Raw genomic sequence first — 22,942 nt, forward strand, 5'->3', positions numbered from 1 at the left:
GTACCCTACTAATGATGAGAAATGTCGCTTGTATGAAATGCGTACAGCATACTAAATCTGGATTTCAACACAATCAACTAATGACGTAATATCAGAGCTGCCAATATAATAAGCATAATATATAGGATTGGAATCAATTCATAATTTTTATAGATAATTTAAATCGACAGTTCAATTAATATAAATAATGTCTAATGTTACTACTAGGGTACATTTTAGTTCTCTCAGAAAAAAAAACCAATTTACATAATATGCATAATACATAATATTTTTTTAATAGTTTTCTTTTGCGTTGTGTAGAAGTTTCGGTATTGACAGTCTTTGGTTTTCGTTTTTCAGATGTTGCAATAAATGTTTTTGATGTCGTAGGCGTGGGTCCTGAATCTGAAATTGGAACAGAAAACATATTAACAGAAATTAGTTAACCCAAATTTTTAGGCTTTATGTAATAAAAAGGATTTTAAAGGTTAATAAACTTATAAACTATTTAAAGATCAATAAACTTATTAAACAAAAATATAGATAGCATAAAAATGAAATAAATATATAAAAAATACATTTATTTATAATTAAAAATAAAATATCGACAATCGATAAAAAAGTGACAAGCACTATAGAGAGATTATTAATGTTATAAATTTTGCTCTAGATGAATCAAATCAATACTTTATCACTTTAAGCATTCTTTATTAGCTTATTATTTGGTCTTAAGTGCTTATCTTCCTTCATCCAAAGGGAATTTAGCCATGAAAATTCTTTTACTCCCATCTGACCGGCCAGATTTTAAACCACATATTTTACTATTCACCACCACCACATTTTTTTTATTACATTGTATAGCTTAATAATAATGTCTTATGCATTTATTCTACAAATAATTAAGCAAATTCCCCTGAATAAAACATGAATCGAACCAAAAATTTTTAACAGTCAGCAGTCACTTTTATTTTCAATGAATGACATGTCACACGTCCACACGACACTCAAACCAAAATAAACAAAAGAGTCGAATATCTGTAAGAGCGAGATAGCGTTTGCCACCATTATTTGTAGTACGAATTTCATACATATATTTTGGCATTTATCAAAATTTTATTTATTATCGTATATAACTTAAATAATTTATACGTCTCTAGATATTTAGATATATAGATTCTATTCTATTCTTTCTAGTGGCTTCTGTGGAAGGGGCACCACAACTCGCCAATGTCACGTTTCAGTAGACCAACAAGCTTAGAGTGTGTCAACTATCATTTGATCGGTGTAAACGAATTTACAAGTGATAATAGTAATGACCGGTGCCCAGAATCAAATCAGATTTATTTTCTTATTATACCTGAAACAAATATACTAATGTCCATTATAATGGACAAACACTGATAATATTACTTATATAAAACATTTATTGTGTTAGTTATAACTTAATATTATTTTGTTTAATATATTTACATAAAGTATTTACAAAAGGAGTGAAAACAAAGGTGAGGAGGCATTTCATGGAGGTGGGGCGGGGGATTTCAGGAGGTATAAAGTTGTACAAGGAAGACTTCATTAAAGGGCAATTAAAGAATAAATGGTCTACATTTCCCTCATCAAGTCCACAGTCACATAGAGAATGGTCTCTAATTCTTAATTTGGCTAAGAATACTGGAGTGCAAGAGTGGTTTAAGCGTAACCGGCATGTTGATATTATTGATTTATTGGGGAATTTAAATTTCGAGAACCACGGTTTTAAAGGGATTACAGGTTGTATATCACCATAAAAGACGCCTTTAGAAGTTTTGGAAACCTGCCAGATGTTTGACCACCTCTCAAACATATTTATTTTCAAGGTGGAGCACAAGTCATGAGAGAAGATTTGAGAATGTTGTTGGGAACCTGTGTGAGCAGCTGACCTGGCACAAGCATCAGCATTTTCATTGCCGATTATACCTGCATGGCCTGGTATCCATGCTAGAACTATGTTGATGTTGAGATCATAGCACTCTTTTAAGTTTTCTCTTATCTTAAATATGATTGGAATCCTACTTTTTGAGCGAAATGGATTTGAGAGGATGGATTGAAGGCAGCTTTTGGAGTCCGATAATATAATAGAATTGTGTAGGCCATGGGACTTAATAAATAAAATAGCTTCAAGTATAGCAATTGCTTCCCCTGTGAATACCGAAGTGACAGTTGGGCAGCTATAACTTAATACAATTCTTGTGGAGGGGATCCATACTGCAACACCAACTGGGCTCATGTGTGTTTTAGAAGCATCAGTGAAAATCTTATGCCAATTTTGGAAATCTGAATGCATAACATGAGAAAATGTTTTGTTAGCTTCTATGGTGTACTTATTAATGCCCAGATCTAAAATTATTAAGGGTTGGAAGGTGAAGGGAAGAGTGCATTGAAAGGCTTTGAGAATAGGGGTAATTTCGAATGTTGAAAAAAGGGGTTAGGGAGGTGAGAGTACAATAGGTAACTATGGGCAAGACATGATCTCTTATCTTGAGAAATTTGGTTATTGTTGTATAGGCCAACTAATTGATCTAATTTTTGCAGCAAAAGGTGATCCCGGAATTCCGCTAATTTAAAGAACTGTTTATTAGTGAGGAACTGTCGACGAAGCGATAGGGGAGGTTCTACACACTCGACCTGCATAGCATTAAGAGGACTAGATTTCATAGCTCCTAATATAATACGCAAACATTTTGCCTGTAATTTGTCTAACTTATCTAAACCTGCCTTATTGCCTGGAATCAAAAGTAACGTGCCATAATCCATGTGGCTATGAATTATGGCATTGTAAAGCAATCTTTGGGTGAAGGGGTGAGCCGCCCACCAAACGCCAGATAATGAGCGAAGGATATTAATATTTTTTTCACACTTTTGACAGATGTAGTTAAAGTGCTTTACACCTGTCAATTTTTCATGTAACCATACACCCAAGAACTTAACATTATCGACAAAAGGAACTTGAATATTGTAAATTTTGACTTTGATTGCAGGGAGATGTCTTTTGTTGGTGGAGAGAACTACCCTACTTTTGGAAGGTGATAGTGTTAGCCCATGTTGCAAGAGGTATGATGAGAGATATTCTAGAGCATGACTCAAACAATTAGAAGAATCCTGTATAGACTTATCAGAAGTATATAGAACAATATCATCTGCATATTGCAAGATTTGGCAAAAGGGGGTAACTGTGCTAGAAATATCAGAGGTATACAGGTTGTATAGTAAAGGACTGAGAACAGAACCTTGAGGTAAACCTTTCCAAACTGATTTTGGAGATAGGTATGAGGATGGGCCTTTAATGGTAATTGTTCGCTCCATTAGCATATTGCATATGAATTGAGTTAACTTCGCTGGAATACTCAGCTGAATGAGTTTGCTCCTGAGCAGAGGAAGAGACATGTTATCATACGCGGATTCTATATCTAGAAAAACTGCCAAAAGAGGTTCTTTTTGGAAAAGTGCTAATCTTATATCAGTGGTAAGGATACCCAAGCTATCTAATGAGCTCTTCCCCTTTCTGAATCCATACTGGGAATCGGAAATGAGGCTATTGTATTCAACAAACCACTCAAGTCGATGTTTCATCATATGTTCACATATTTTTGCAAGAGCAGATGATAGGGCAATTGGTCTATAACTGGTGGCTTTAGATGGACTCTGACCTGGTTTGAGTATAGGAATGATCACTTGATTTTTCCAAGATGGAGGTAGGCACCGACATCAAATAGGTTATTGATAATTTTGTGATATTCTTGGGATCTGATTGAAGATTGTTGAAGGAAAGAATAGGGGATGCCATCGGCCCCGGGAGAAGTGTCAACTAAGCCATCCAATGTCAGAAGAAGTTCTGAAAAAGAGAAAGGGGAGTCTAAACTATGAGTTGATGAGAGAGGGATTGGAGGTGAAGGGAGATAGTCTTCATTAGGAACTGAAGGGGGTGAAAACCTATCTGCAAAGGATTCAAGCCATACAGATGGATCTACACTTGAGTCATGCTTCAAAGTATTGTAAGAACCCCTAAATTTTTTAACTTGTTTCCATACAATTGTAGATGGAGTACAGGGAGATAAGCTCTGGCAAAAATTGATCCAACTTTTGCTCGGGCAAATAAATTAGTGGCCTTGGCAGCAGCTTTTTTATAATTAATGAAGTTGGTCAAAGTCATGCTCCTATTATATGTTTTTTCTGCTAATTTTCTATCCTTAGCAGCCTTGGTGCATTCTGAATCCCACCAAGGAGTTGAAATTTTACTATTGGATGGTTTTTTTATGGGAAAATTTTGGTCAGCACTAAATATCATGGCCTCTGCTAATTTATTATAATTTTCAACAGCATTTGAATGGTTAGGATCGGGAAAGCTTAAAATTTTTTCATCAAGGCAAGTGGAAAATTGCTCCCAATTAGCATTTGTTAATCTGTATTTGAGAGAAGGGGAAAAATTTTGAGCAGGGATTACTTTATCAGGTAAATGAAATGATAATAGGATAGCGATCACTGCCATTTGAATTTTGAAGGATGTTCCAAGAAATAAGAGAAGCAAGACAAGGAGAACATAGGGTCAGGTCAACTGCACTTTTTGGATTTTGAGAAGGAGCAACCCTGCGGGTTGGAGAGCCGTCATTTATTATGCAGAGATTACATTCATCAAAAATATCAAGAAGGGAAAGAGAAAAATAATCAGTAGTGCTAGAGCCCCAAGACATGTGATGTGCATTAAAATTTCCCATCAGAAATTTTGGGATTTATAACACCTTGAGTTGGATCTGCATGTAGTTTTAATGTTTCCAAATCTGCAGCAGTTCTGACATAGACGTTTAAATGATCTAAGGATTATAAAATATATTTTAATTAATTCTTGAATATACATACATAAGAATTTTGTGTATGTGTACATTATAAGTAATCATATAAAAGTAATAATTGAGTATAGTGGGAGAGGAGGAGCCTGCCTACCGTTCCCCTATGAAGTTCTCACTTCAATATGTTCCTACCATCTATAAGTTTATTTTAAATATTTGTTGATTCCTTATGAATTCTTTTTGATATCATTTCTAACATACAAGATACTTTTACCGCGTCGGCAACAAATGTTGCTCTGAGAGAGAAGAAGCGGCGTAAGAAACTCTGTCAGCATTCTTTTGAAAGCAATTTTCAACACTGATTAATTTATCAGCTATTTGTATTAACATTAGAAAAAATAAAAAAGTATTTAGTTTAAGTAAGCCTTATTTTATGTAAATAGGAGACGAGACGAGCAGGACAATCAGCTGATGGTAATTGATACGCCCTATCTATTACAGTCCAGTAAATAGACAGAAATAGACGCCGTTGTGGTACCCATAATCTAGCTGGCATCCTGTGCAAAGGAGCCTCCCACTGGTCGGGAAAGCCAATAAATAGGTTATTCGTCCGATAGTAATGTTCGTTGCGTATGCGTTGCGTGACGTCATGTGACGGCATTCATATTCCTACCACAACTACTCGCAATTTAAAAAAAAACATATCTGTGGTGACAGAAAAGATTCAGTATATTTTGTATAACTCTGGACATTTATTAATTTTTGGCATATAGTAGCAGATGATCTTCAAGAGATTTTTTTATTAAGTGAGTAAAGTGGTGGATAAGTCAGTAAGAGAGAAAAGTGATGGATGATATTCTACTTTCAATAAGAAATCCAACCTTAAATAATTCAATATATAAGACTGCGAAACTGGAGTAGCAGTGGGTAGGGCACATAGCTCGACGGACAGATGGCCCGGCCGGTGGGACTGTAAAGTCCTCGAATCGTGCCACTTCAGCTTCGCAATCATTTTGACTATGTCGGTAACTTTGGTTCTCCTATGGATCTCCTCATTTCTGATTCGAGCTCGCTGGGAAACTCCGAGCCCTCTCCATTGCCCTCTGAGCAACCATGTGATTTCCAATAAGGCCCACGTCTGCGTACCGTAAGTCATCACTGGCAACACACACATTTTACGGATTCGACGAGTTACCTCTTTCGCGAAATTGGACCTGCCTAACTGGATTGTTTGTCCGAGGTAGACTTACTCGTCGACAATTTCGAGAGTACAGTTCCGAATTGTTATGGGAGTAGGTGCGACATCTTACTCGTCGACAATTTCGAGAGTACAGTTCCGAATTGTTATGGGAGTAGGTGCGACATGGACATTAGACATGATCTTGGTGTTGTCATAACATAATGAACATGTCATTTTGAGACCTACTCCTTGGAGTATATGGTTAAAGTCTTTCATGGTCGCTGCCATGATCACGATATCGTCTGCGAATCGATGATGAGTGATGTATTCGCCGTTGATGTTGATGCCCAGTCCGTTCCAGTCCAGAAGCTTAAAGACATCCTCCAACGCATCGGTGAACAGCTTCGGCGATATGACATCGCCTTGTCTGACTCCCCGTTGCAGTCGGTGACCACATACCGGAAGAAAAATAAATTTTGCAGCAGAAGTTTATTCTTTCATATTTTAAGGACGAATTTAATATTCATACAAGTGTTAACTGAGTAATATAATATATAACGTACTTATTATGATAACATAATATTATATTTTTGCTACAGCTACTATTCTTGCTTTTCTTAAAAATAATTACGTAAATAAACTTTTGAAATAATTTATATAATATTAAATTTACTTTTACTGTTAACTGATACTACTGAAGACCTTTCTTTCTAAATTCTTAAGAAAATTTTGAATACCTATACCTAGTTGGAAAAAAAAAGGAAAATTGCGGTATTAAAACTAGTAATGACAACTAGTGGACAACATAGATGGTGGGAAAATATTTACAAAAAAATTGTGTACTTTATTACATTGCATCTTGAAGTAACACGAAAACAAACGAAAAACATACACAAAAAATTTGCTGCCTAACATATGGAACAGCCTGTTCAGTGGCAATTCTATAAAAAATGGATTTTCTTACAGCAGCACCTTCCGTATCTTCGTACGTGATAAAGCAGTACAACAACACGAAACGACTGTCGGAGGTGTGTTGTAAAAATAAAAGTCAGGGTACATGTCAAAAATAAATAAGTCGTTTTATTTGTTGGAATTACAAAATATTAAATGTAGAAACGATTGAATGTGATGTTTGAGTGAATCATTAATATAATTGGCATCAGTATGTGTATCACGAGCAGTGTTGCTCGTCGGTGTTGTCTCCGCAGTCGTCGTGGCCGTCACAATGCGAAGCGAGCGGGACGCAGCGTTGATTCCCGCAACGCAGCTCGTGAGTGCTGCAGGCACTGTCGCAACCTTGCGGCTCGTCACTACCGTCGCTGCAGTCTGCGTAGCCGTCGCAGAACCTTGACGATGCTATACACTGGCCGTCGTTACATGGAAACTGATCTTTTGGGCAGTCTGAAAGGAAATTCGTCGATTCCGATGTTAAACGTTTTTCTTTGAGCTAATGGTTCTGATCACACCTCACTCCTCTACCTAACAAATGATCCCCATCATCTGGATTTATGATTTGTTGAGCTTTCTTGCGCGGTACTTCGACGTTAACTGAATGGCCAGTAACGTTAGGGTATTACTCTGGTGTTACACGCCGCGGTGATCACATAGCACACAAAATAATAATTCTTCTACACCCCACGCTTTTTTTATATAATGAAATATATTTTTAATTTTTTTTTCAATTTTATATACTTTAAGCATGTTTTTTAGTTTTTTAATCTATTATTTATTTTTAATTTTTTAGTAAAATTTTCTATAAAAGCGTATTTTTTAAACTATTAATTACTTTAACATCAATTCCTGCCGTCCTATAGATAAAAATTATATAAATTGACATAAATCTTAGTTTGCAAATTGAATAATGGAATAATCTTATCCTTGCAGTTAGCCTGGATATAGCGAACGCCTTTGATCGTGTATGGCACAAGGCGCTCCTCTCAAAAGTTCCATCATTTGGGCTTCCCAAGAGCTTATGCAAGTGGACCTCCAGCTTCCTCACTGGGCGCAGCATACAGGTCGTTGTCGATGGATATTGCTTGAACCAGAAGCCCGTGAATGCTGGAGTGTCTCAAGGCTGTGTGCTATCTCCCACGCTGTTTCTTCTGCATATCAATAATATGTTGGACACCTCCAACATACATTGCTATGCAGACGACAGCACTGGTGATGCTGTATACACGGACCATGCCGGTCTCTCTCGGGAAATCGTCGACCAGTGCCGGGAGAAACTTGTGTCTTCTATCGAGTCCTCTCTTGAGAGGGTCGCGAAATGGGGTAAATTGAACCTTGTCCAATTTAACCCCCAGAAGACTCAAGTTTGCGCGTTTACCATAAAAAAAACCCCATTTGTCGTATCACCGCTCTTCGACAACACTTCCCTTAAAGCCTCGCCTAGTATCGGAATACTGGGTCTCGAAATCCCGAGTGATCGCCAATTTCGTGGCCATCTGGAGGGCAAAGCCAAATTGGCTTCGAAGAAACTGGGCGTCATTAATCGAGCACGGCAATACTTCAAGCCTGCCCACATTCTAGCGCTCTACAAAGCGCAGGACCGGCCACACATGGAGTATTGCTGTCATCTCTGGTCTGGCGCATCCCAGTATCAGCTCAATCCATTTGACCGCGTGCAACGTAGAGCAGCTCGAATTGTCGGGGACCCAGTGCTCTGTGAACGGCTGGATCACTTAGCGTTGCGTAGAGATGTCGCTTCATTGTGTCTTCTACCGCATTTATCACAGGGAGTTTTCCGAAGAGCTGTTTAACCTGATTCTGCCGCCGAATTCCACCTTCGCACGACACGCCACAAGTTAGGATATCATCCCCACCATCTGTATGTGTGCCGGTCCCCCACAGTGTGGTTTTCAAGGAGCTTTCTTCCATGTACCACAAAGCTGTGGAATGATCTTCCTTGTGCGGTGTTTCCGGGACGATACGACATGGGTACCTTCAAAAAAGCGCGTACACACCTTACTTAAAGGCCGGCAACGCTCCTGTGATTCCTCTGGTGTTGCAAGAGATTGTGGGCGGCGGTGATCACCTAACAACAGGTGACCTGTACGCGCGTTTGTCTTACTATTCCATAAAAAAATCAAATTAGTGTATTATCATCGGTCCTCGATAAATCTACAAAGTTGGAATGAAATTTGGCCGTTTAAAGTGGGTTAAAATCGCGTCTATAAGAGTCAGTTACAAACATACAAGTGAAGCTCTTTATATTAGCTTCGTATAAAAATACATGTGAGACTCGAAAGTATGGCTGAAGAAGATATAACAGTATATACAAATGGTTTAAGTTATCTTTAGTGTTCATTCCGCCAATATTTGTTTTTAAACAATTCGACACGTGTTTCGCCTCTACACGAGGCATCCTCAGGACGTGTTGTCTCGCCAAATCTGGCACGAGTTAACACTAATTAACTTTTAATTATTGTTAACTAGTGAATTAACACCAAAGAAAACTTAAACCATTGTATAATTATGGATTTGTGCAAAGTAACGCCTACTTCAATAAATTTTCATAAACAGTATAATAAAAGTGCTCTTGTGATTCCTCAGATGTTGGAAGAGAGTATGCCATACGCTCAGTATAAAAGTTATGTAAGATTGTCTTTTTTCACCACCACATTTCTTTAATTTTTTTTAAACAAAATAAAACGTGCTGGTTGAGTCATTACACACTTAGAAATACTTAATATACTACAATATGGAAGACTTTTGTAAAGGTACGAAAGTAGGTAATTATTCTATTTCATAAACTTGGAGACACTTGTGGATGCAGTCGAAATATTGTTTTCTAACAATAACGCGGGCTTGAGATATTAGTATCATTGCGGGAATTAGATCACAGGTTTATTTAATGCCAACACTGGATGAGACGAGCAGGACGTTCAACTGATGGTAATTGATACACCCTGCCCATTACAATGCAGTGCCGCTCAGGATTCCTGAAACCCAAAAACTACAATTGCACTCGTCATCCTGAGACAAGATGTTAAGTCTCATTTGCCCAGTAATTTCACTAGCTACGACGCCCTTCAGACCGAAACACAGTAAGCTTACACATTACTGATTCACGGCAGAAATAGGCGCCGTTGTGGTACCTATAATCTAGCCGGCATCCTGTGCAAAAGGAGCCTCCTACTGGTAAAAAAAAGGTGTAGTACTCGTATAATTCGCTAATGATTTGCAGTGCCTGCACTGCAGGCAAGGAATGCAGGGAAGACCTACCCGTTGTTGTACAATTGGTTTCGTCAAGACCGTCCCAGCAGTCAATGACACCGTCACATAGCTTTTCATTTGGGAAACAGGATAATGAATGCCCACATCGGAACTGTTTCGTTAAATCACAATCTGCAAACAAACACACGATAATTAAATTACAGAACCTTGTCAAAATCAATCGTGCATTCGCGTTCAATGATTCACAATATATGGAAATACCAAATGTCAAAGATTACTTTCTTAAATAATTATATGATTTTCGCTAGACAATCTCTTTTAAATAAAACACTCCTTTATGGATTAAAACGCGTGTAATTGTAACTGTTTTTACATTCGATTTTTGCGTAAAAGTTACATTTTTCTTTTAGGTAACCCGACGTTTCAATCCCTTTCCAGATATCGTTTGATGAAATGAAAATGTAACTTTTATGCAAAAATCTTATGTAAAACAGTTACAATTACAAATACATTACGTTTTAATTCTTTAACAGTTTTTTATTTAAATGTGTAACACTCGCGTTAATCAAAGAAAAAAGTAGACGATCTCTTGTTTAAATTGCCAATCCAAATTTTATGAATGTGAATCACAACGCATTGAGTATTCAGACGGGTTCTGGTATATCAGACCCTAATGCGACTAAATTGATCGTACCACAGTGCATCTCATCCGAGCGATCGTAGCACTGCACTGAACCATCACACCGGCTGCTGAAGGGAACGCACAGTCCGTTCCGACAGCGCCAGTCTGAGGGGGAACACGTTGCCATCGTAATAAGGCGACACACGCGAACTCCTCGCAACCTGTCCACTAATTGACACGCTTCAGTCTCCAACTCACACAGACCACCGCATCCTGGAAAAAGCACAGATATGATCAAAACATAACCATAAAAAAGATGATCTAAATAAAATACCAGCTGTCTCCGGTCAGCATTACGTGGCGTATTGTTACGTTATGTTATGAGGATTGAACGCCAGCCTGAAGAAGGTTGAGATTGTCTGACATGTATGTAATACAGCGTCTGAGTCTTGTCGCTACTTTTTTTGGGGTCGATGTAGATGGTGCAAAATGCCATATACTGACGGGCGAGGTTATGCATTGAGCAAGGCGAAGCACACTTTGAGCCGTTTCTGTAAATTTGACGTTTATTATGAAAAAGTAAGTAGGTATTCGTTTAGGTTGTTTCGTTAGATTAGGTCCTTTAAAATTTTTATCGTTCTGCGAATTAGGTAGAAATGTAGGTGCACTCTGCGTGGTTAATTTTACTGAAATATGGTTTGCAAATCAGTGAAAATAATATAATTTTTTATTTTTTTGGGGTATGTTATGCAGCGTTACTACGATTCTTAAATACTGTGAATGGACTCGTTATAAGGCCCATTTTATCTCCTTTTGGCTTTACGGGTAGTTTTGTAACAGCCTTTAGATAGCAATGCGAATGTAGAGTGTATCCGTTCTTTAGAAATAAGTTGTATACCTAGATGTCATTAAATGGGCGATAAAATTAAATGACGAGACGATGTCTCCTTCTATTTTTAAATCAGTCATCAACCGCAGGTCATTACATCAATGATACGTCGTTGTTACGAGGGTCATTCAATTTATAGTGAGAATGAGGCTCAAACTTAATGGAATAAAAAAAAGAATTGATCACATTAATAAAAAAGAAATGATGAGAATACCTTTTGTTTTTTAGTAATGGAAGCATTTTGTTTTCAATTTCTCGTGTCGTTGAAAGTGGATAAAATTGAAATGAAAGTATCTGTGCTTGGAAAATTTCAGTATTTCAGATTTTCGTGTCACACTACGTTTTATAGCTGAAGAAACAAAGATATCGACTGGTAGTGTGTATAATTTTACCGAATGAAATGAGTTACCGGGACCCCTTGGAAATTTAAGGCAAGTCATTCAGCCGGAAATATTATGAGCTTTCATTTTTGGGATGGAGCTACTATTACTATATTTCTATATGCATAACAAATAAAAAGTTGCGTAACGAAATGCAGAAAATTATGCTTCGAAGAAATAGCAAGGCAATCACGTCTAGTAAAAATTATTTTGTTCCATCAAGATTGTACCTCAGATCACAGGTTTGCCGTTGCAAAGCTGTAATTCGACATGCTGGCTTCGAAAAACTTGAGCATCCATAGTCTCCTAAACTAGCACCCAGTGATTTCTATCTATTTCCATGGCTCAAGGATTACTTGAAAGGACAGATATTCGAAGATGACAAAGTCTCAGTCACTGATGATTTTTTTTAGATAGGAAATTTAATTTTGGATAAAACATATTCCAAGTATATTATGCTAACAGGCAAAAGGCGACTATATTGGAAAATAGAATTAGATCTAATAAAGGTTACGGGAAACACGCATTCTCAATTCTTATTGAACACCCTACGTATTTAAACTCCGAGTACATGACGGATTCGTAAATTGTAGCGGAAACGTGCAATCAGCAATCTGCGACCATTTTATTTGGGTGGGGCGTCCATCGACCCACCGAGGTTTATTTTGTAACATTCAAAAACGATAAATAAATTAATTTACTAGTGAATATTCTATTCTAGGCATTCAGCTGGTATGCTCGTTGAGAAAAATACATGCGAAGCGTGTCCTCAATCAACACACCATGATTGCCTCTTAAAGTGCCTGGTCCTAACGTCGTCCCATATTAACGCGAGGGTTTTGCTAACTGCTGCAAAACGTTTGCAACCTTGTAAATTACTGGTTCGTATAGTCCACAGACCCGACCTCAAGAAATAAAATTTGCCTAATAAGAACATCTTAAAAAGTAATTACCTGTTGGATCTTCTACGTCTGCTGCGACTCTGCATTTAGCTCTTCCATTATCTTCGTCAAGCATGCACACTTCATCTTTTTGGCACGAACAGAATTTTTGAAATAGATCCCTATTTATAGTTTCTTTTGACGTCTCACTGTGATTCGTTTTAATTTTAAACGTTTTAATATTTTTACGAATCTTTTCAATGAAATTATTTCGCACAGAGTGAACCGTCGTTGTAAATAAACTTTCAGTCGTTGAAATTTCACTGATCTCAGTTGTTATTGAATATGGTAAATCTGAATAAGTGCTTAAGTCAATTGTTGAATTATCATCCGTTTCTGTATTTATTATTGGCACTACTGTTGTACTAGTATTATTTACTGAATGTAACAAAGTTGGAGTTGATATATTAACTAATATTAAACTTATAATTACAATAGCTAAAATCATTACACTTATTGAGCAAGCTTTAATTTGAGTTCGCTGTTTCTTTGGGCTTTCGCTTAAGGCGAAATTAACTATACATCCAATTCCTTTTAGACTTTTTCTCAGCCTACGCCCCTCTCTATTGGTTGAATAATATGTTTCACTTCTAAAGGACTCTCTTATATTTTCATCCACCTGCTTGGATACGGAAGGGATATCTTTATCTTCTGAATTTATATTTTCAATATAACTACCATTTAAGTTGACCGTTTTTTGCCAAGCGTTACGGCAAACTGCTTTTTTGTCCTGTACTTCTTCAAATAAAACATTTCCCTTTGGCGTCGAATGATAGTGAGGTATGAAGTTATTATTTGGTGATTTTATTTCGTAATTTCTTATTTTACCTCTACACGTGTAACAGTACTTTATCGCTTTATTCTCAACAAATGGTGTGCTAAGTATTTCTTTTCGTAGTTCACTATTTGACCAAAGTTTTGAACTATAGAGATTTTTCCAATCTGAACATGTTTCATCCAACACATAATTTACATGTTCCTTTATATCACTTGACATAATAAGTTATCTATAAAGCATTATCTGAAAAACAAATATAAATTTAAGTATTATAGATCTGAATTTTATTTTAAAACGTATAGTTAAAGATCTGCTCGAATATTAATTACTAGTAGTTGCCCGTTGCAGTCGCAACTAAAGGTTTTATCTCATTACTACCTGTCAGCCATTAAGTTGGCATAGCGACATCCCATTCTGCACGGACACACGCCAAGAAAGGGAAGATATTAGTAGGATAGAGCCAGTGACATGTCATTGTTTTGTCAGGAAATTAAAGAACTTTGCTCCCAACGGCTGCATGAAATGACTGCTTTTATTTGAAAGCTGGTGCTTCTCGTGTGGTACCATTGTAATTTGGTCCAGATCTGACGATGGCATCCATGAGAACACCAACCAATGAAAACCATACATTACGTATAGCAAAGTGTATCATGTAAATATCGCGCCAACCAATTTCGATGATTCTCTTTTTATTGGAAAGGATATACTTTAACAATAGTTTGGTTAGGTTCTGATTACGGAATCCATGAAAAGTAACGGAACTCTTCAATTCTAATGAGCAAATTAACGATACTCGGCCGAATCTTTTTTATAGAAGTTATCCAGATATTTAAGTTATCTACCATGACAAGTTATGGCCAAGTAATTGTCGTAGTCAAATATGATAATATAACGACTTACAGTAAGGGTGCGATCTATGGCAGTGCTCTCAACGGCTGCATGAAATAATTTCTGTTATAATTGTCAAACCCACGTTAATCACAGTAGTATAAGAATGTTTGGCTAATGATAAAATCATACAAGTTTTTCAGTACGAAAATATCGCTGCACGTCTTCTTTTCTTTATCATATTTCAAAATTAATTCGGAATTGTATCGTAAAAAGTCGTATAGTCAAAATTTATTCTAACAAATTTAATCCAAGAAAAATCATATGAGTATGGTAAGTAGGTATATATTAACACTCCAGCTTAAAAGCTACTTCTACAGGAACTCATCGCCTTCAGACTATTTAGCTCTTTTTTTATGAAAACAATACTTTTAAGCACTATAACCTAAGATTAGGAGTTTTTTTTAAGGTTGGGTCTCTTATATATTAATTTGGTTGTCTGTAAATTATTAATCTTTATTATAATTTATTTGGTTTTATTTTGAATAAAATTGGACGGTTTTACTGGTATTTAGGTATTCTTGGGGTCAAGTTAAATTACCTTATTATTATATTACAATATAAATATTATACAATTAAATAATATTACATACTTAAGGTAACGACGTGTAGCATACAAATGCTATAGAGTTTATTATGTGTGTAGAACTTTCAGTTTGTACCTATCGGTGAAGGAAAAAGGAAAGAAATCTTGTCAATTTTGATGGCCTTCCAGGAGTAGCAACCGTTGTATAATGAAGTCATTAAGCTTAATTAATGACTATTTAATGTTCCATGTTCAGGCACTTTCACACTAAACGTTACCGATCAACATTTCTTAAACCGTATAACAAATAGCCCTTATGTAGTGTACCTATAAAATGTATACAAGTTTAAAGTTTTATGTTTAAGTTTTGCGGTGTTTCCGGGACCTTACGACATGGGTACCTTCAAAAAAAGCGCGTACACCTTCCTTAAAGGCCGGCAACGCTCTTGTGATTTCTCTGGTGTTGCAAGAGAATGTGGGCGGCGGTGATCACTTAACACCAGGTGACCCGTACGCTCGTTTGTCCTCCTATTCCATAAAAAAAATAACGTACTAGCTCATAAGATTCCTGTTTTACCTTTATGGTTATAATAAGTTGTCAATATAAAAGACCCTTGGAATATAAGAATTTGAATTAAACATCTGAATTTCAAAAGCCACATGGATTGATCTGCATTATTTTTAAAGTTAGTTAAAAATGCTAATAAAAAAACTGAAAGATTTTTAATGCTAAGTAACATATGTTGGATTAAGATTTGGGTTTTTAGAGATTTTTAACCGACTTTAAAAAGGAGGAGGTTCTCAATTCGTCGGTATGTTTTTTTTATGTTTGTTACCTCAAAACTTATGACTGCGTGAACCGATTTTGATAATTCTTTTTTTATTTGAAAGCTGGTGCTTCTCGTGTGGTCCAGATCTGACACTGGCAACCATGAGAAAACCATAAAACCTTTTTTTATATAAGTATATCGCGCCAACCGATTATATATATTGTTTTGGAATAGTGTTTTTGACGTCGGTTGTTTTTTGTTAATTTTTTTTAGGTTTTTTATTTATTTGTTCTTTATCAAGCTAGAATTACCAATCCAATTATAGAATATTTTCAAAAACTTGAGATCCCCATAAATATTGCAATAGGTAATATAACCGAAGACATATCAAGGATTTGCTTACATACTCGTATATAGACCAACTCATTATTGAGTGTGTGCTTTCAAAGCTATTGATGATACATAGAAAAGGCTCTATTTTATTTTAACAACTGAAGCGAAATGTGTCAATAGTTTTATAATAATTATGTTTAATATAATAGTAAGCATTAAATAATTGTATCATATAGTGATATTTTACTTTACTTTTAAAATAATTTAAAACTATCTAATAAATCTAAAATAAAAAAATACAACGTTAGCCTTAGTTTTCAAATTTTCTATGTTCAAAAGACATTCATTTTATTTTAAAACAAATTTTATAGTTAATTCAGTTTAACTATAATAAAACAAGATTGGAGATAAAATTAAGCTTCATTGACGATTATTATTTTATCTACTCTTAACTTAAGCTTTCCATTATTAAAAATAGCAAGAAGGTTTTAATTTCACAAGGTTCAAATGTGTATTTGCCGAGTATTGAATTAAGGTCTTGTTCTAGGTCACTCATCTTGGCTTGCGATAATTTTGCATTATTTAAAAACGCTCAAATAATAACACGTTAATTACTTACATGATTATCTTCAATTTAATATCTTAATTACGTAAACACTTCGTTTGTATTAACTTAGACCTGGAGTTGGGTCCACCGCGTTATGTATCGGACGACGGTTGCCGCTGACAACGTATAACAGGCCAGGCGCTGACTTAACTGTGAGTTCGGAAAGACACGAATAATACGTTTCAATGAACCAGCGTGTGTTGTTGAAGTGTTAAAGTGGCGACCGGCAGGGGTGGCAGTGTAAGAGACACAGGTGTTCACCGAACGGTAACTGTTTTTATGTACTGGAACAACTGAATGACCATCTGTTCACTTTAACCCTCAATTGAACTTAGAATAAGTACGTAACAAAGTGCCGCGACGAGCTATATCAAATTAGGGTGGATTTAGATTCGATTTCACAATCAACTTGACACTATATACCTTGATGAATTTAATTAAGAGAGCTGTAAGTACAGAGAAGCCGGCTTCATTGGATACTATCTTAAGGGGACTGAAACAATTAATAGTAAAAAAATGTTTATTGCCTTCGAAATTCTATATAAGTAATCTTTATGATAAAATTGATAAGGGTTTTGGACCGACTTCAAATAGGAGGAGGTTATCAATTCGATCGTATTATTTAATTTAAGTAGTTCTTCTTTTATTTGATGCGATAGATGCCATTTGGTCCCATAAAAAATTTACATAGTTTGGCCCAGTAGTTTTCATTTTATGAAAATATGAAAATTTTCGTCTACCTGGATGACATAATTGTTTTCTGTGTACGGCTTTTTTTGGAGTTTTCATTCAGGTTGATTATATATTATTATTAACTGACACTAAAACGTAAAAAATAAAATATAATTCGTTTAAAAAAACCGACTTCACAAACTGAAAAGTATAAAATAACTAAAAATGTTATTTAATACACCTCTAATGCAAACCTTTACCTTTAATATTAATAAAATACTATTATTTGTATGTGCTACCTATTGATAGGTCTTAAGTCAGTGCCAAGCCAAATGTAATAAAGGTACCTACGCTCGCCACGCGTGACTTTGAGCGGGATAGCTTCGTCTAGAACAAAACAATCAACACGCGTGGCCAGAAAACCTAAATAATTACAGTAAGTAAGCTGTATATAATATTAAGTTTTATTTTGTTTAGGGCTTGGCACTGACTTAAAACCAATCAATAGGTAGCAAGAGCAAATAGAAATAATAGTATTTTATTAATATTAAAGATAAAGGTTTGCATAAGAGGTGTATTATATAAAATTTTTAGTTATTTTATACTTTTCAGTTTTTGAAGTCGGTTTTTTTAAACGTAGTTTTTTCCATTTGTGCACTCATCACGGTGAAACACTGGATAGATTTCAATTAAGTCTTCTAAGTTCTATGCCTTAGACATTTGAATCAAATCTAAAAGAAAATTATTGTGATAACTTTTTTAATATAAAGTTATTGAAGTTTTAACACTTTAGAAAGGTTGAGAAGAAGTACCAAGAAGTCATTGTTACTTGACCTCAAGAGGTCAATAATATTTTATATTCAGACTTTATGTCATTTGTACTTCAATCCTGATTCTTCATCTTTGTATCATGATCTTAATTTTCAAATACATTTGTAATAAATACTGAAAAATCTCAAAGTGTCATCCTATAAAATTGAAAGAAAAAAACCCTAAAGAACGCTCCATAAATCGGTTATTCATCAGAAAACCAAAACGAAAAAGGCGCAAAATTTCAAGCTCTGTTTAGCTTAATTACAGATTCAGCATTAAGGGTTCCGCATCTCAAATGGAAAGAACCCTTATAGCATCACTTTGTTGTCGGACCATCTGTCTGTCTGTCTTTCAAGACCATTTATCTCGGAACGTTACTCGTACTCAAACTTAAAAAAAAAGATACGGCCATTTAAGCCGCTAAGAACGTATGTTTTGACACTCTCAAGGGAGTTGTTCTGTAGATAATAAATAAAATACTATTTTTTATGAATTTGACAAAAATATTTCATAACATCAAGAATTATTTCGAAAAATATGATTCCTGTTTTTATAATGAAACAGTTTGACAGCAGAACTGTCAAACCGTGCGGCAATAAATTCTCACAAAGAAATTATTTTGTCCATACAAAACAAATATTGGATAATAAAAATAATTTTGGGTCCCAAATCGAAATAAAAACTATCCTATCTCTTAAGTTGGACTAAACTGCACTCCATGAAGTAATCCCCATTAAAATCCGTTAATTAGTTTAGGAGTTCACAGGAAACAAACCTCGTATAGATCAAGCACTATGAAATTTGGCTACTAATAACTTCTTACATACAAGTATATGCAAAAATCTGAAAACAATACGGTCGCCATAGATAATTTACTGTCGCAATAAAGTCGTAATGAAGCAGGACTGCGCTGAACTGTCGTAGCGTAACAAACCATAACCTTAATGCTATATATAAGAATGAGTCACTGGGGCTGCCGGTTCTTTTTATAATAAAGGAGGCAAACAGCCTAGCAGCTGCTCTCATGGTGTAAACTCATGGTACCAGGGAGTAGGACAGGAGCTGGGAGTATACTCTAAGATTTTTATTCAGTATTCTATACATACCAGGCAAAGTATAGAATACGGGTGGGCCAGCGTACGGGCAATGTATGAAATATTATTAAATTTTTGTATTATCTATAATGGTAAAGATATTCCATGATAATTAGTTACATAGGTACTTTTACCATAGCTACGCATAATGACAATTGTCTATTTTAATTAAATTTTTGAAGTTTTACTTCAAAGGGAAAAAGAAAAAAAATAAATCGTCACTCTTTTCTTTTCTCGACGTTGATGATTATGATTATTATACTTTTTATTGTAATTTAATCTTATTTTTTATATATGTATGTCATATAACATATTTTAAAAAAAAAACAATATTATGAATAAAAATATAAAAAAATAGAGTCCCGCCGATGTTGGTTCACAACAATTACGCCGGTTGTTAGGGCGACCGACTGAGATACTTCCGCACGATGCGTGCCGTTCCCAAAACAGCTGCTTTTTGTAACTGACCCATAATCCAATTATGTATTATAGTGAGAGCCTCTTGAGATGATGGTCGAGGCTCTTTGCTATAAGACCGTTTACGGAAACGACTATTGGGACATTTATTGTTGAATCAACATCTCACTTGTCAGTAACCTCGTGTGTTACGTCTAGGTACTTCGAAAATTTGTCTATTTCAGCTTTCATAAGGTTATCATCACAAGGAACAGTGATATCGCTAATAAATACCAGACGCTCTAACCAATCTATCAACACAATATAAGGCTTATTAGCAATGATAATTTTGTACGTGATGATAGATCACCATAGTAGACCTTGGCACGGCTGTTTTCCAGAACTGGCTACGGAGTACGGTACTTCAAAATGCACAAGATTGTATCGAAGAGCAAATTGCTGATGGATAATCCTGGCTACTTGGTAGTTTTTTTATGGAAAGGGAGGACAAACGAGTGTACGTGGCGTTGAGTGATCACCGCCGCCCAAGATCCTCTTGCAACACCAGAGGAATAACAGAAGCGTTGCCAGCCTTTAAGGAAGGTGTACACGCTTTTTTTATGCCGTATCGTCCCGGAAACACTGCACATGGAAGCTCATTCCACAGCTCTGTAATACAGATGACGTATGTGCAACGTTAGTTCTGTGTATATCTTATAAGTGAAATTGAATGGATTTAGATTGGGATCTAGTGAAAGTTCAATTGTGTTTAAACTGTAAATTGTTGAAATAATGTTTCTGTTTGATTAATATATTATTAAAAATAAGTTTTAAAAATTAATTGAAATGAATAACTTAATTGTTTTTAAATATTATTAAATTTCAATTTTTAATACAGAAATTAAATGTTTTCACTTGTATCGGCAGTCTCTACAACTGCAATTTTTTTAGCGATAGCGATAATTTGCGAGCGATTGCAAATTGGACTGTCATCTGGAGAGCAAAGTCAAATAGCTTCGAAGAAGCTATGCGTCATAAATAGAGCACGGCAATACTTCAAGCCGGTCCGCATTCTAGCGCTCTACAAAGCGCAGATTCGGCCATATGTTCTATGTCATCTGTGGTATAGCGTACCCCGGTATCAGCTCGATCCATTTGACTGCGTGCAACACAGAGCAGCTCGAATAGTCATGGACCCAGTGCTCTGTGAACGACTGGATTACTTGGCGATGCGTATAGACGTCGCTTCATTGTGTGTCCTCTACCGCATTTATCACGGGGAGTGTTCCAAAGCGCTGTTTCACATGATCCCTGCCGCCGAATACTACCTCCGCACGATACACCACTAATTAGGATATCATCGCCACCATCTGGATGTGTGGCGTTCCTCGACAGTGCGGTTTTTAAGGAATTTTCTTGCACGTACTACAAAGCTGTGGAATGAGCTTCCTTGTGCGGTGTTTCCGGAACTATACGACATGGGTACCTTCGAAAAAAGGGCGTCTACATTCTACTCTTATGCTTGCTGTAGCCCAGTCACTGAATTTTCTGAATTATTCTGAAATATTATATAAATATACACCTCTGTATGATAATGTTATATATATTTGAATCTATAACATCTTCATGGTGTTCAAAATAAGTAATAATATTATAAAGGGAATAATTTTAATTGAACAAGTGAACTTTTCATTTTTTTTTATATCTGAAGGGCAAACGTGAACGTGGCTCACCTAAAGGAATAAAGTCCTCAATAAAGAAGTAAAATAGCCGGCCTGCGCCCATGGTCATCAATCAGCAACAAGATTCAACCAATTTCCGCCGGCAAAATAATTTATAGCGATTTTTCATTTAGTTATGCAACAATAAATCATTAATTTTCTTTTGAGATTTGTTACTTCTATGGAGCTATTCTTGAAAGGGTTGAAAATGTTCCAATGAAGATCACTTATATCTTAGAAAAATTAAAAAAATATATATTTTAATAATAATAACGTTTATTTTTAATTAATATTTACATAGTGGAGGAGTGAAACTTTTTTAAATTATTCAATTATTTGGCGGATTATTGTTATTGGTTATTCGCCTTTTCATAATTCATATTTTAAATAAATTTTAGTGTCAAAGTGACAGAAAAAGGCTTGCATAAGTAAGTGAACCAACCCTACCTGCATTCGGCTGAATTTTTACCCTCCTCTCCGAATTTTATTCCTCTATTCGCCTCTTGTCTAGATTTCAATAATTTTTATGAGTTTTTGAGATATTTGCTAAAAACCAAACCCCGTCCTTAGTAAATTGTCTATAAGTTTTGAATTTTTTTCGAGTGGAACTTAATTTATTACGACCTTGACGCGATGTCGTTCCGAGACTGCTAATAAAGTTGAAAAAAAAAGCACTAACTGAGGCTGTTTATGTTATTCTGATAACCGAAGACAAGTGGCGGTGGTCACAACTTTTAATTAATAAAAAGGCCTTTTCGCAATTGACCGATTTTTTAATTTATGACAAAATTTCCTAATAACAGAAATACCTATGTGCCTAACATAATTATACGAGACCTGACAGTATGAGTTTCAATGGAATTTCATGGAAGATAGGCCGGGTGCTGGTATGGGATGCAACCTGTTCAGACACGCTGGCCCCTTCCCATCTACATGGAACCAACAACAGAGCTGGTGCGGCTTGTGAAACGGCTGAATAAGCTAAAGCATGCAAATACAGGGGTCTAGGCTCCGAATATGGTTTTGTCCCATTCGGTGTCGAGACTAAGTAGTGTAGGGGCCTAACGCTATAAAGCTTTTTAAGGAAATAGAAAAAGGTTAGTCACCACAGGGGAGTAAGGGGAGAACGGAACTAACACCTTATCCGACCCAATTGTCAACCTCACCTGCACGTGCCGTATGGCGACGGAGTAGCGTGCCGTATGGCGTGTTACCGCTCCGTGGTGCTCCCTGCTAGACAACAGACGAGGATATGGCGACCGAGTTAATGGCGGTATAACCATACACCTGACCGGGAAACCGGTTGGAAGAGGCTACAGCGGCCTTGAAGACTAAATAACTTCTGAAATGACTG

General features: G+C 36.0%; 1 protein-coding gene and 1 long non-coding RNA gene across 3 annotated transcripts in view; one reads left to right on the forward strand and one right to left on the reverse strand.

Moving 5' to 3' along the window:
- Nucleotides 1-1,090: 1,090 nt before the first annotated feature.
- On the forward strand, nt 1,091-4,881 carry LOC126966401 (uncharacterized). The gene is made up of 2 exons (XR_007729726.1): nt 1,091-2,463; nt 2,548-4,881. It is a non-coding gene; the product is annotated as an uncharacterized LOC126966401 (long non-coding RNA).
- Nucleotides 4,882-7,033: 2,152 nt separating this feature from the next.
- Nucleotides 7,034-22,942, reverse strand: part of LOC126966393 (uncharacterized) — a 30,063-nt gene continuing 14,154 nt past the window's right edge. The window contains exons 1-5 of one of the 2 annotated variants that reach the window (XM_050810392.1): nt 16,905-17,364; nt 13,003-14,011; nt 10,853-11,053; nt 10,207-10,329; nt 7,034-7,380 (exon numbers count right to left, since the gene is read on the reverse strand). In XM_050810392.1, the coding sequence (XP_050666349.1) occupies nt 7,151-7,380; nt 10,207-10,329; nt 10,853-11,053; nt 13,003-13,987 (1,539 nt within the window). In that variant the 5' untranslated portion in view covers nt 13,988-14,011; nt 16,905-17,364 and the 3' untranslated portion in view covers nt 7,034-7,150. Of the gene's footprint in view, nt 7,381-10,206; nt 10,330-10,852; nt 11,054-13,002; nt 14,012-16,904; nt 17,365-22,942 lie in introns of those variants that run through there. The other variant, XM_050810393.1, reaches the window with a different exon arrangement.

The sequence above is a fragment of the Leptidea sinapis genome, chromosome 10 (genome assembly GCF_905404315.1).
Source record: "Leptidea sinapis chromosome 10, ilLepSina1.1, whole genome shotgun sequence".
NCBI lineage: Eukaryota > Metazoa > Arthropoda > Insecta > Lepidoptera > Pieridae > Leptidea > Leptidea sinapis.